The sequence below is a fragment of the Saimiri boliviensis genome, chromosome 13 (assembly GCF_048565385.1).
Source record: "Saimiri boliviensis isolate mSaiBol1 chromosome 13, mSaiBol1.pri, whole genome shotgun sequence".
Taxonomy (NCBI): Eukaryota; Metazoa; Chordata; class Mammalia; order Primates; family Cebidae; genus Saimiri; species Saimiri boliviensis.
Genome location: NC_133461.1, coordinates 31951445 through 31963727, shown reverse-complemented (window position 1 = coordinate 31963727; position 12283 = coordinate 31951445). Strand labels below are relative to the sequence as shown.

The following is a 12283-nucleotide window of genomic DNA, read 5'->3' as shown; positions in this document are numbered from 1 at the left end:
TCAGCTGAGTACACTTCGCCTGGGGTCCAGCCCTGGGGAAGGCCAGAGCTGTGGGTCTGGTGCAGATCAGCTCCCTTCATGCCACACAATGGCGCTTGAGGAAATGACTTCTGTCCTTGCTGAAAGACGTAGTTGCAGAGACTGGAAAGAAAACCTCCTTCTTACACCATTTTTCATCTAAACCAGGGGTGTCCAATCTTTTGGTTTCCCTGGGACACATTGGAAGAATTGTCTTGGACCACACATAAAATACACTAATACTAATGATAGCTGATGAGTTAACAAAAATTGAAAAAAGAAATTTATGTCTTAGGAAAGTTCATGAGTTTGTGCTGGGCCACATTCAAAGCCTTTGTGGGCCACAAGCATGCAGACTGCGGGTTGGATAGGCTTGATCTAAATGCTTTCAGAAGCTCTGACTGAGGAAGCAGGGGGCCAGGAGGCCCTGTCCACATGGTGAAATAGGGGCTTGCTGGAGTGGGAAGGACAGTGACATAGACAGAGACACCCTGGGTGCTGGTCCCAGCTCCATCACTGACTACACACCTGGGTGTTGCTGGGGTTGCAGGTGAAGAAGGGTCCATGGACATGGGTTATTTCATCTCCTAGGTTGCTTCCCAGATCTTAAATTCTGTAATTCTGAGACCAGAAATGGGACACTCCAGTTCAAACACTGCAGTCTGACCTTAGAAAAGGTCAGATATAAATATCTTTAGCCGCTGGGTGCCATGGCTGATGCCTCTAATCCCCGCACTTTGGATGGTCAAGGTAGGTAGATCATTTGAACCTAGGAGTTTGAGACCAGCCTAGGCAACATAAAGAGACCCCATCTGTACAAAAAATATAAAAATTAGCCAGGTGTGGTGGTGTATGCCTATAGCCCTGGCTATTCAGGAGGCTGAGGCAGGAGGATCACCTGAGCCTGGGAGGTTGAGGCTGCAGTGAGCTGAAATCACATCACTGCACTCCAGCCTGGTTGACAGAGTGAGAAGCTGTCTCAAAAATAAAAAAATAAATAAAAATAAAAATATCTTCAGCTCTTCCAGGTCTCAGTTTCTCCATGTGACCCATGGCCAACATCAGCTCTGCTCATTTTCTGGGATTATTGCAGAGCTCAAATGAGATGATAAATGATAAACATGAGGTATTGGTCATGTCAAGGATTCTGGAGGTAAGTTTCTTTTAAATTTTGTCTAAAGCTCACGATCAAACCCAAGCAATGGAAGAAATATCACCAGTAAGGGAAACTCTAAGGCCTCCAGGATGATACTCAGCAGTTTTTAAATCCTTATTTTATAGTCCCTTCAAAATGTTTCTCTTCTCAAAGCCTGAATGACAGGTCCTGCCAATGCTTGGCACCGCTGGCCTGCGTTGCTGTGTTACTGCTCTTATAACTCTGATTGACCCACATGTGCTCAGGGCCTCACATCTGAGGCCGCAAAGAGGCTGTGTACGGGAGCACAGGCAGAACTCTCCGGACACTCCCTCGGAGTCTCCCCATCCCCATTCCCCAGTGCCGCCCCTGTGAAACATGAAGTGTGCATGTTTTCTTGACGGGCTTAGCTGAGGGAAGGCCCCTGTCTCACCAAGGGCACACCCAGCACAACTCACTCTTCAGTGTCGCGTTGCTGTCACTGGGTAGCAACTCTCGGACCAGCTGCCCATCGTCCTTATCCTTGTCCAACCACCTGGTGGGCAAATGGGGGAATGTTAGCTCTTTGGGTGGGGCAGGCAGACAATCAAAGCTTCACTCATTCATGCAGAATCACCAGGGAGGCCCAGAGCTCGGACTCTGGCAAAGTGAAAGGATTCTACAGGACCATCTAGCAAAGCATTCCAGCCTGGAGTGGGAAAGGAGGACTTCCCGGAGGAGGTGGTGTTTGACTGAGATTGGAAGGAGGGCAGGGAACTCCTTGGGGAATGGATGGGATGATGTCACATGGTGTTAGAAGGAGACCAGGAGAAGAGGGAAGGGTGTCCCGAGGAAACAACATATGCTGGGATGGAACAGAGGCTCCAGGAGTTGAAACAGGACCACGTGGATGGAATGCAGTGAACAACAGGCAGAGAGCTGGCAGAGGAGGCTGGGCAGGGGGCAGGTCACATAATATAGAGCCTTGGCAATCACTGTCAAAAGTCTGTGTTGAAAGCCATCATTAGCATAGAAAACAAGCACCTCTTTTTCTAAGAGCTTTCCATCCTCATGGTACCATGCTGAGGGCCCTGGGGTGGGTAGATGGCAGAGAAGACATGCTGGGATAAGCAAGGCCCAGCTCAGGCTGTCAGCAGCCTGCTTTAGAAGCCAGGATAGACCAGCTGAGGCTCTGAGGACCAAGACAAGGATAGGTATTGGACCAGAGTAAGTGCTGCAAGAGCGGAGGGAAATGAGAAGGGCTCCCTGATCTGAGTCCTCAGGGATGACTGAGGCTTACCTTCCAGAGGAAGCTGGGGCTGTGTCCTGCAGGGCTGGGGTTTGATAGCTGTGACTCATCAACATGTTGGAGTGAGCCAGGGTCCCAGCTCTCTGCTGGTCATCCACCAGGGGGAAAGGTATGGGGCAATTTACCTGAAAAGCACCTATCACCCTGGCCATGGAGACTCAGCCTGAGAAAGTATGAGCTTTCGAAGCCTCAGCATTCAGGATGGTTTGTGATGGGGCTCATGGCAGCAGAACAGACACCGTTCATTGTTCCCCAGGGTATTGAAGAAAACAAGACCTTTGCCTCTCAACCAAACCACCTTCATTTGTCTATGTCTTGGTGCTGGTCTTTGCAACCCACCGTATTACCCTCCTGAGAGGGAGGCAACTCCCTGGTTACAGAGATTGCAAAGGAAGCCAAGGCACTAATTCTTCCATAGCCTCCCCGGCATGGGGCTCAGGCCTTCCCCCACTGCAGTGCTCTCTGCTAATAGACCATCCCCTTCTCCAAGGCCGATGAAGGCAATGCTGTTGTCTCTTCCAACCCTTCTCTTTCGCCTTCCTTCACAAAACACATGGTCTAACATTCCCAGGAGACCTTGCTGTCACTTGGCTGTTAACCAACAACTGGGTTGTTCCTTTCCACGAGGACTTTGGTGCTGTGAATCCAGAAGACAAGAAAACCACTGGAGACTCCCAGACATGACAATACAATGGTGAAATCCTAGGCATTGATTATGGGAATCTGGGAACTCAGGGATGCTAAAGTCCCTGAAATCAATCCATTAAGAGCCTCCCACTCCGTCTGTCCAGCTGAGGTCACCCTGGCATGGAGAGCGCGGAGGAGAAGGTTGCGAAGCAGGCCTGAGCATCCATTCTCAGGGTGGGGAAGCATGGAGAGTCAGCAAGCCCTTGGCCATCTGAAAATCCTACCTGCTCTCGCTTCATTCTCCACCACGTATCCACCCCCAGCCCCTCCCCAGCAGCAAAAGGAAACCATGACTTGTCATTTTGTTTCCACCTAAATACTTTCAGAGTATTAATAGATATTTCCAAATATAGCCAGTTTCTTTCAGCTTCAAACACTTCAGCCCAGTTTCAGAGTGAGATGTTGCTAAAAGGATAAGTCAGTCTGGTGGTGATTTTATTACTCTTTCTCTGAGCTCACAGGAGCGTGTGTGTATGCACACACACACGCGTGCACACACACACCTGATCCAGCAGAAGAGAAGTTCTGATAAATAGACCTGGTGTGCCCTCCTCTCCAAGAGACTTAAAATAACAGCTTAGGTAAAGAAAGAAGCAGTGTGCATGCTCAGGCTCCAGTTCTCAGTTTTTCCAAGTCCTCCTGGGTCCTGAGTTGGCAAATGCCACCACTACATGTGTTAGCAAGACATATGAACCCATTTTCTTAAAAAAAAAATAATGCATGCACTGTTAAGTTTTCGAGGGCAGGGAGGCGTGTTTGCAGCCTCTGCTCCTGTTCTGCCTGGCCATCAGCATTATCAGTATCACTGTGTCTTTAATGGGCTCCTTTCAAAGAACAATACGCTCAACCTCACCGTAAGACACATGCAGGCCAGGACGGTGCGGAAGACCAGGCAAGAGACTGGATCAAAGTCACACAGCAGGTGGGCAGCTAGACTTCTGGTTCTGAACTCCCCCAGCACCATGCATGTGACAATGCAGTGTGCATACACCAGCTTCCCCTTCCCCTTTCTGGGCTCCCCCTCCTGGCCTGCCCAAGGGCTTGGTCCTCACTATTTTCTTTATCCAAGCTCTCCCTAGAGGATCCCCTGCAGTTCTCAGGCTTTACATTCTAGCCCTGTGCTCTCCTTCTCTGAATTCATTTCTCAAGACCTAACTCTGCATTGAAAATCAAACACATCCCAACTAGACCTCTAGAGTTCAACCTTGTTCCCAGCCCTAAGCTCTCCCTTCCCAGGATCCCCATTTCAGTAAAGGGCGTGACCTTTAACCCACCTATCAAAGGCAAAAGCCTGGGGCTTTCAGTTCTGACCCTTTCTCTGTCTCTTATGGGCAAGGCCCATGAACCATCCCTCCAGTGTCCTCTCTGGGGTATAGTAAGCACCTTCTCACCACCTTCACTGCCACCACTAAGGGCCAAGCTGCCGTGTAGTGAACTGAATTGTGCCCCCCGCCCCACCCCATTCATACATTAAAGACCTAACCTCCAGTACTTCAGGATGTGAACTTATTTGGAAACAGGGTCTTTGCAGATGTAACCAAATTAAAATAAGGTTATTAGGGTGGCTCCTCATCTAATCTAACTGGTGTCTTCATATAAAGGAAGAATTTGGACCCAGGATACATATAGAAGATGATGCTGTGAGGAGGCGTAGAGAGAAGGTGGGTTCCAGTCACAAGCCAGGGAACTTCCGAGGCCACTGGGTTGAGGACAGAGGCCCGGGTCAGATCCTTAGCCTTCCCTAGTGCCTTCAGAGGGGCACAGCCCGGCCGACACCTTGATTTTGGACTTCTGGCCTCCAAAACTGTGAGATGTTATGTTTCCGTCATTTAAGCCCCCCAGCCTGTGCACTTTGTTACAGCCCTGGAACATGAATACAGGGCGTCATCAACTCCCCAAAACCTCGCACTGGTCTCCCTTCCTCCTCCCTGGGCCCTGTCCCACCCCAGAGGCCGGACCTTCCTCACATGTAAGAGGCTCCCTTGCCCTGCTGGACAGCGGCCTCTGTCTACCTGCTTGTCTTGCTGGACTTGAGAGCACCCTAGTTCTTTCCCCTGGTGTTCTCCTCTTCATTCCTCGGGAGGTCAGCCTCGACGTCCCTCTGCAGACAGGCCTTCCCACCTCCAGCACCCCACTCCAGCCCCTGCACCATTGTTTCCTCCAGCCTCTACACACCACTCTTCAGTGTGTCATTCCGGCTTTGCTTATTCACTTGCTTTTTGTCCAGTTTCCCTCTAGACTATAAACTCCATGAGGACAGGGAGTAAGTATATAGTAGGTGCTTAATAAATATATTTTGAGTAGATAGGACTAAAACAACGCAAACTCTTCCATCTGGCATCCAGTCAGTCAGCCTCCAATCCAGCATGGGGGTGGAAACGCCAGTGATGACTTGAAGGGAGGCCATATACTCCCCCAAACCCACTTCCCCATGACTTAGGAGACTGAGGGTTGACATGTCACCTTCTCCCACCCCAGCCTTCTCACTCCTTCCCCACATGCCAGGTGCCCCTTGCCAACCCCTGGATGAGCCACCCCTTCAGCCCCTTGCTCATGCCTCATTCGCTGACCTCTCTGTCCATTCTCTGTCCACTCTCTGACCTCTCTTCCAGGCCTTGGCGCAGTTCCACTTCTTCCTAGAAGCCTGCCCGGCCTGTCCTCTGTAGTGCCACTCACTTGGAGTTGCCTGCAGTATTACTTACCTTTTCAATGTGTTCCTTGTCATACAAACAGTGGCTACATGTAGAAGACTGTAGAGCCCTTTGTCATTGACAAATTATGTTTCACAATCATTGACCTGCGGAGTCCTCCCAGTGGCCCTCCATGGCTGGGAAACTACTGGGCTTCGGTTGGTGGGGTGGTAGGCAATCTAGCTGCAGCAGATGTGTGCCTGGGTGTGTGTGCCTATGTGCACAGGTGTGAACGTGAGTACATCTGCATGCATGGTAAGAGGAATAGCAACACATTCATTGCTGGGCAGCTGTGCAACTCACCCTCATCCACTCAAAGAAGGGCTGTCCTCAGTGTAGCTACCCTCAAAGAGCCCTGGACCACCCCTACTAAAATGGACACACAGCAACTCATCTCTATGTACAGAACGCAGCCCTGGAACTGAGATTTGCAGAGCCCAGTCGGTCCAAGGCCCCAGGTCAATCACACAGTGTGCATCCTCCAGATATTGCCACATAAAATGTGGGGGACCACCAAGATAACACAAAAAACACTGGTATTGCTCATTCTAAAATCTCTCTATCAGGGACTTCTTCAAGTCAACGGGAGCCCAAACTGCCTGCATTAAGAACCCCAAACGCTTAAGCAAAAAGAGAAAGGAAACTTTATCTCACGAATAAATTGCAGAAAGGAAACCAAAGTAAGACACTTTGAAAATAAGTTAACAGGGAAGAGGTGTGGTCAGAAAGCTATTTAAAATTTTTAAAAACTCTTGATTCAAAAGTTGAATTCAGTCTGCAACTCTCTGAAGTAACTCTCACTTAAATTCAGGAATTCTTAGATTTTTTTATGAAAAAGCACCCACACTTTGGTGCTTACGTACAGCAACCTAGCAGCACACTGGAACATGCCACACTGGTGTTCACCACGGTGGTGGGGGTAAGGGCGAAATGTGAGGTTCAGGTCTAAGCACCACCAGCAAGGCCACCTCTTTCTTGCACTAGCTATAGCTTTAAGCCACTGTTTTGCTTGCTGGTTGTGGCAGTGGGGCTGGGTCTTCCCAAAACGCAGGGACCATAATCTAAGCTAGAGAAAAGGCCAGCAGGCTGGATGTGTGTACCTGAGACACGGAAACTCCACGTTGTCGCTCTCGGGCTGCCCCTCCTCTCTCACCAGCACTCTGTCCAGGTACCAGCCGCTGCCGGAGCCTTTGCCATCGTGTCTGATCCTCACCCGCCTCACCTTCCGCATGGTGACAGACTCGATAGTAAATTCATCAGCCTTGTGGTGGGGAGGGGGACCACAGGGCCAGTTGGATGGTTGGCTACCCCGGGACCCAAACACCAAGGGAAGACACAAGCCCAGATATCAGAAAATACAGAACTGATGGGTTGGGCAACTCATCTTTCACACATGGGACAGGAACTACCTATAAAGAACAGGTCACACCCACCCCCAATTTCTCCCACTGGAATATCATCCAATGTCAAATTTCCAACAATTGAGATCTGCACTTTTTGGTAAAACAATGGCCATTCCCTATGATCTCCTTTCAAAAGATAGCTTCCTCTGAGAACATAAACAAGTTAAGTGGTTATCAGTCACCAATCATTTATCATGAGCTAATTCCTTGGTGAATCTCCTTTGGATCCTTACCCTAGAGGGATACTGGATCCCTTTCAAAGAGAGGAATGATTAGAACTGATTAGGGGGACTAAGTGGTCTTGCTAATTGTATAGTTTTGCTCACCACTGAGGCAGCAAAACTGCAGTAGGGGCTACAGAGTTTCCAAGTCTATATGAGCACACCTGGGAGCCTTCGGGGACAGAAACGCTGAAGGTAGGATTGATGGACAAAGGCATCAGAAGATGTAGGAGGAAAGAGTAGGGAAGGCTGGAGAGAAAGGTGGGTGGGTGGGAAGGAGAGAGGAAATTTAAAAAGCTATGTGAAGTAAAGGCATTGCTACCTCCTCTCCTCAAATGAACCTGAGTCCACCCACAACATCCTGCTCAGATTATTTTTGCCACTGCAGCCTTCAAATAGCCATGATCCCAAGAATCGAGCCAGCTTGGATTGGCCTCAGAGAGAGGCCTTCACTGGAATTCCAGGGCTTGCCCTGACCTCACCAAGGAAGAGGTGGAAGAGGAAAGAGACAGAGAGGTTGTCTGCAAATCCCCTTCACTCTGGTGAGCTCCCTTGGCCTCACTTCACTGCAGCAACGACTCTGTACTCAGCATCCACGGTGTGCTGTGGGCCAGGTGTGACCTCAGAGACAGTACATCTACCACCCCTAGTGCTCACAACAGCCAGCCACAGGTAGGCATCCTTTCCCCATTTCAGGCATGAAAAAACTGAGGCTCAGGAGAATGAAGCAAGTGGACCAAGGCTGGGTTTGCCCCACACTTGCCTACCTATTTCCCCACTGCTTCCACACCCTCCCCAGAACACCCATGTGATGGTTGAGAAAATAGGGAGAACACCCGGCATATCTGTAATGAGTCTAGCAACAGAAGCAAACTCTCCCACTCACCTTTAGGGTCTGTCTTTATTTCTCTTTCCTAAAGATCATGAACAAGATGCCTGCAGTGGTCATGCTATGGGGGAGAATGCCAAGTTTCCACACTGGCCCCTGGGGGCCCAGCTTTCCTCCAGCCTGGGTGCTCTAGTCCACAGTGCCCAGCATCCTTTCCTCTCTGCCCACCCCTGAGGTGAGAAAGATGCTGCTGCCGCTGCTCTTCCCCGTGTCCTTCTGTTCTGCCCTCTTCTCAAAGCTCAGGGGTTGGGGAGGACCATAATCCCTCTAAGGTGGCTCTTTAACTCCCTGTTGTATAGTCTCAGGAGTCTAACAGGTATTCATGCATGTTAGTGAATCAGAACAGGCCAGATACTCAGGGACCAAATACACCAGGCATTGCTGTGCCCTCCCAGTGGCTCTGCTGGGCGTCCCCAGTTCTCCACCCTCTTACCCAGAGTGAGGCCCCTGATGGCTGAGGCCCCAGTACCAGCATCAGCTCAACTTTAAAAGGTCAGGGAAGATGAGGGAACATGGGAAGGGAACCGGAAGGAGGGGGACGAGTGAGGCACATTGCCGTAACTTACATTGCCCTTTTCAAACAGGTCTGTGTTATTCCTGCAGTTGTAGAGAAGCCGTTCCCCTGTGTCCCCCACATCACCAAAAAGGCAGAGATAGACGTTGGCATCAGTTCCAGCACCTTCAAGTTCCCCTGTGCACACAGTCACACGGTACCGGGCCACTGGCAGACAGAGAGAGGGACATCATTGCTGACAGCCCCCTGCTTCCCATCCCTAGCCCTGCTGCTCCCACCTCTAAGCTCTGATTCCTCCTCTCCTCCATTCTCATCTGGACTGACCTTCTGGCTTCCTCCCAACTATCCAAATCCCACCACACACCAATCAAAAGCTGAGTCATCCCCAAGTCCCTTGGTCATTATAGGTATATGGATTCCATTTAAAGCTATGGGATCAAATGAGACAGACCAGAGGTTCCCAGTCCTTGTCAATTATCAGCATCCTCCAGGAAACTTTTATAAAAATTCAGACTCCTGAGCCCTGCTTCAGACTTCTCAAATCTGAATTTCCAGAGCTGAATCTACTAAACTTGAATTGCTTCCAAGCTTTCTTGAGGGACTCTGATGGAGCTGGCCAGTGTTTGGAGACCACTGGTCTAACCCAAATATGTCTGCCCTCAATTCCAACCATCCCAGTAAACACTTTTGCCTTAGGTTGTACTCCAACTTCTGTGAGTGCCCAAGAAAGAAAACTTTTCTTCATGAACAAGAATTGTGTCTTCTTCTCTTCAGAACTCCCAGTGATAGGGACATGCCAGGAAGCAGAGAGAAAGGTAGGAAATGCAGTCACTGTGGGAAGGGCAGCAGCTTCTTCCAATGTTGAAAATGTACTGTGTAGGAGGTAGACCTGCAACCCTGCATGCCCAGCCCTCCTTCTCGCTTAAAATAAGTTGAAAAGTAAAATGCATTCATTCATTCACTTACCTACCCCAAATCAGTTTACTGAAGCCTAGGAGGTTCCAGGCACCATTAAAGGTACAGGAATTCTGAGTTTAGGGCTGAGAGTAAGAGTAGAGAGGAGCAATAGAAAGTAAAATAATAAATTATGAACAAGAAAATGTCTTTGTTATATCTATAACTAAGACGATACAGCGGAGGAACATCTCAGAGTGGTGAGGAGTGGAGTGAGGAAATATAAATTATTCAGAAATATAGAAAAGGCAACTGCAAGGAGGTAATGTGTGAGCTATAAAGTTAGAGAGCTCAGGTGAGTGCAAAGGCCCCTGTGTGAGGATGGCCAGTGTGTGTTCCAGGGGGAGGGAGAAGGCCAATAGGGCTGTAGTAGAAGGAATGCGAAGGGATATGAGATGAGGCCCAGAGGTGGACAAGAGTCAGCTACATGGGGTGTAGTGGATCAAGGTAAGAAGTGTGGCCTCCTTTTTATTTTTATACAGCAGAAAGCCATTGGAGGGCTTCAAGCAAGGAAGCAAATTGACTTGTTCTATGTTTTAAAGAGCTCTGGCTGCCATGAAGAACTGATTATACAGAAAGAATGAGTAGAATCAAAGAGACCAGTTAGCAGAATAATTATAGTAGTCTAAAAGAGAGGATGGTGCCTAGGAGGTGCAGCAGAAGTAGAGAAAAGTCAACCGATTAGTAATATATTTTGGATGTTAAGTCAAAAATATATACTGTTTTGGACACAATAGTTCTTGGTGATTGATCAGATAGGTAATTGAGGAAAAGAGAGAAGCTGCAGGTGACTCCTAGGTTTTTAGCTTGGGCAATTAAGTGGATAGAGTTGCCAATAAGCAGTAGGGGAGTTTTGGGGGGAAGGATAGGCTTGGAGATGGAAATCAATGGTTCTGTTCTGTTCATTACACAACATACATAATAGAAGAAAATATTTGCAAATTATAATCTGACTAGGGGTTAATATTCAGAATACATAAGAAAATTAAACCACTCAACAGCAAAAATGAGCAAACAAATAACTCGATTAAGAAACTGGCTAAAGACCTTAATAGGTGTTTTTCAAAAGAAGACATACAAATGGCTTAACAGATATGTGAAAAAAAAAAAAAAAGTTCAACATCACTAATCATCAGGGAAATGCAAGTCAAAACCACAATGAGATATACCATCTTGCTCTAGTTAGAATGGTTATTATGGAAAAAAAAAAAAAAAAGGAGTGTTGGAAGCAATGCAGAGAAAAAGGAACACTTACACACTATGGGTAAGAGTGCAAAACTAGTATGGCCATTATGGAAAACAGTATGGAAATTCCACAAAAAAGTTGAAAATAGAAGAACCATATGGTCCAGTAATCCCACTACTGGGTATATATCCAAAGGAAATGAAGTAAATATGTAGACAAGATAACTGTACTTTCATGTTTATTGCATCATCACTACTTACAATAGCCAAGATATAGAATCAACCTAAGTGTCCAACAAGGGATGAATGGATAAAGAAAATATAGTAATATATAGGCTGGGAGTGGTGGCTCATACCTGTAATCCCAGCACTTTGGGAAGCCAAGGTGGGTGGATCACAAGGTCAGGCATTCAAGTCCAGCCTGACCAACATGGTGAAATTTCGTCTCTACTAAAAATACAAAAATTAGCTGGGTGTGGTGGTGTGCACCTGTAATCCCAGCTGCTCAGAAGGTTGATGCAGGAGAATTGTTTGAACCCTGGAGGCAGAGGTTGTGGTGAGCTGAGATTCTGCTATCACACTCCAGCCTGAGTGACAGAGCAAGACTCCATCTCAAAAAAAAGAAAAAAGGAAAAAAGAAAAGAAAATGTAGTACATATACAAAATGCAGTATGATTCAGCCACAAAAAAAAAGAATAAAATCCTGTCACTTGCAACAACATAGATGAAGTTGGAGGACATCATGTTAAGTGAAATAAGCCAGACACAGACAAATACCACATGATTTAACCCATGTGTTATCTTAAAAAAAAGTAGAAGAAGAAGTTGATGTCATGGAGGCAGGGAATCGAACAATATTTTTACCAGAGCAGTTAAAAGAGACTGGGGAAAGGAGGCGGAGGAGAGGATGGGGAGAAGTTGATCAATAGGTACGAAGTTACAATTAAATGAGAGAAATAAGTTCTGATGTTCTATTTTACAGTAAAATGACTGTAGTTAACGGTAAAGACATGTAGATCACAAAATAGCTAGAAGAAATGTTTTGAACATTCTCACCATAGAGAAATGATAAGTGCATGTTGTGATGGATATGCTAACAACCCTGACTATGACACAACATATATTTGTTTGAAAACATCAAATTATACCCCATAGATACATACAATTACATCATATCAATTAAAATTCAAAGCTTTTTAAGTGAAAATATAAATTATTATTTTAAAAAACTAGCCACAAAGAAAAGCCAATGCCCAGATGTTTTTACTGCTGAATTCTACCAAACACTGAGAGGAGAAA

The 12283-nt window shown here is 47.2% G+C and overlaps 1 protein-coding gene across 1 annotated transcript in view; it reads right to left on the bottom strand.

The window, feature by feature from the left end:
* Nucleotides 1–12283, bottom strand: part of LOXHD1 (lipoxygenase homology PLAT domains 1) — a 187982-nt gene that overhangs the window by 100755 nt on the left and 74944 nt on the right. Inside the window, exons 13-15 of the mRNA XM_039463738.2 lie at nucleotides 8898–9052; nucleotides 6919–7079; nucleotides 1612–1688 (exon numbers count right to left, since the gene is read on the bottom strand). Of these exons, the coding sequence (XP_039319672.1) occupies nucleotides 1612–1688; nucleotides 6919–7079; nucleotides 8898–9052 (393 nt within the window). The remainder of the gene's footprint in view (nucleotides 1–1611; nucleotides 1689–6918; nucleotides 7080–8897; nucleotides 9053–12283) is intronic.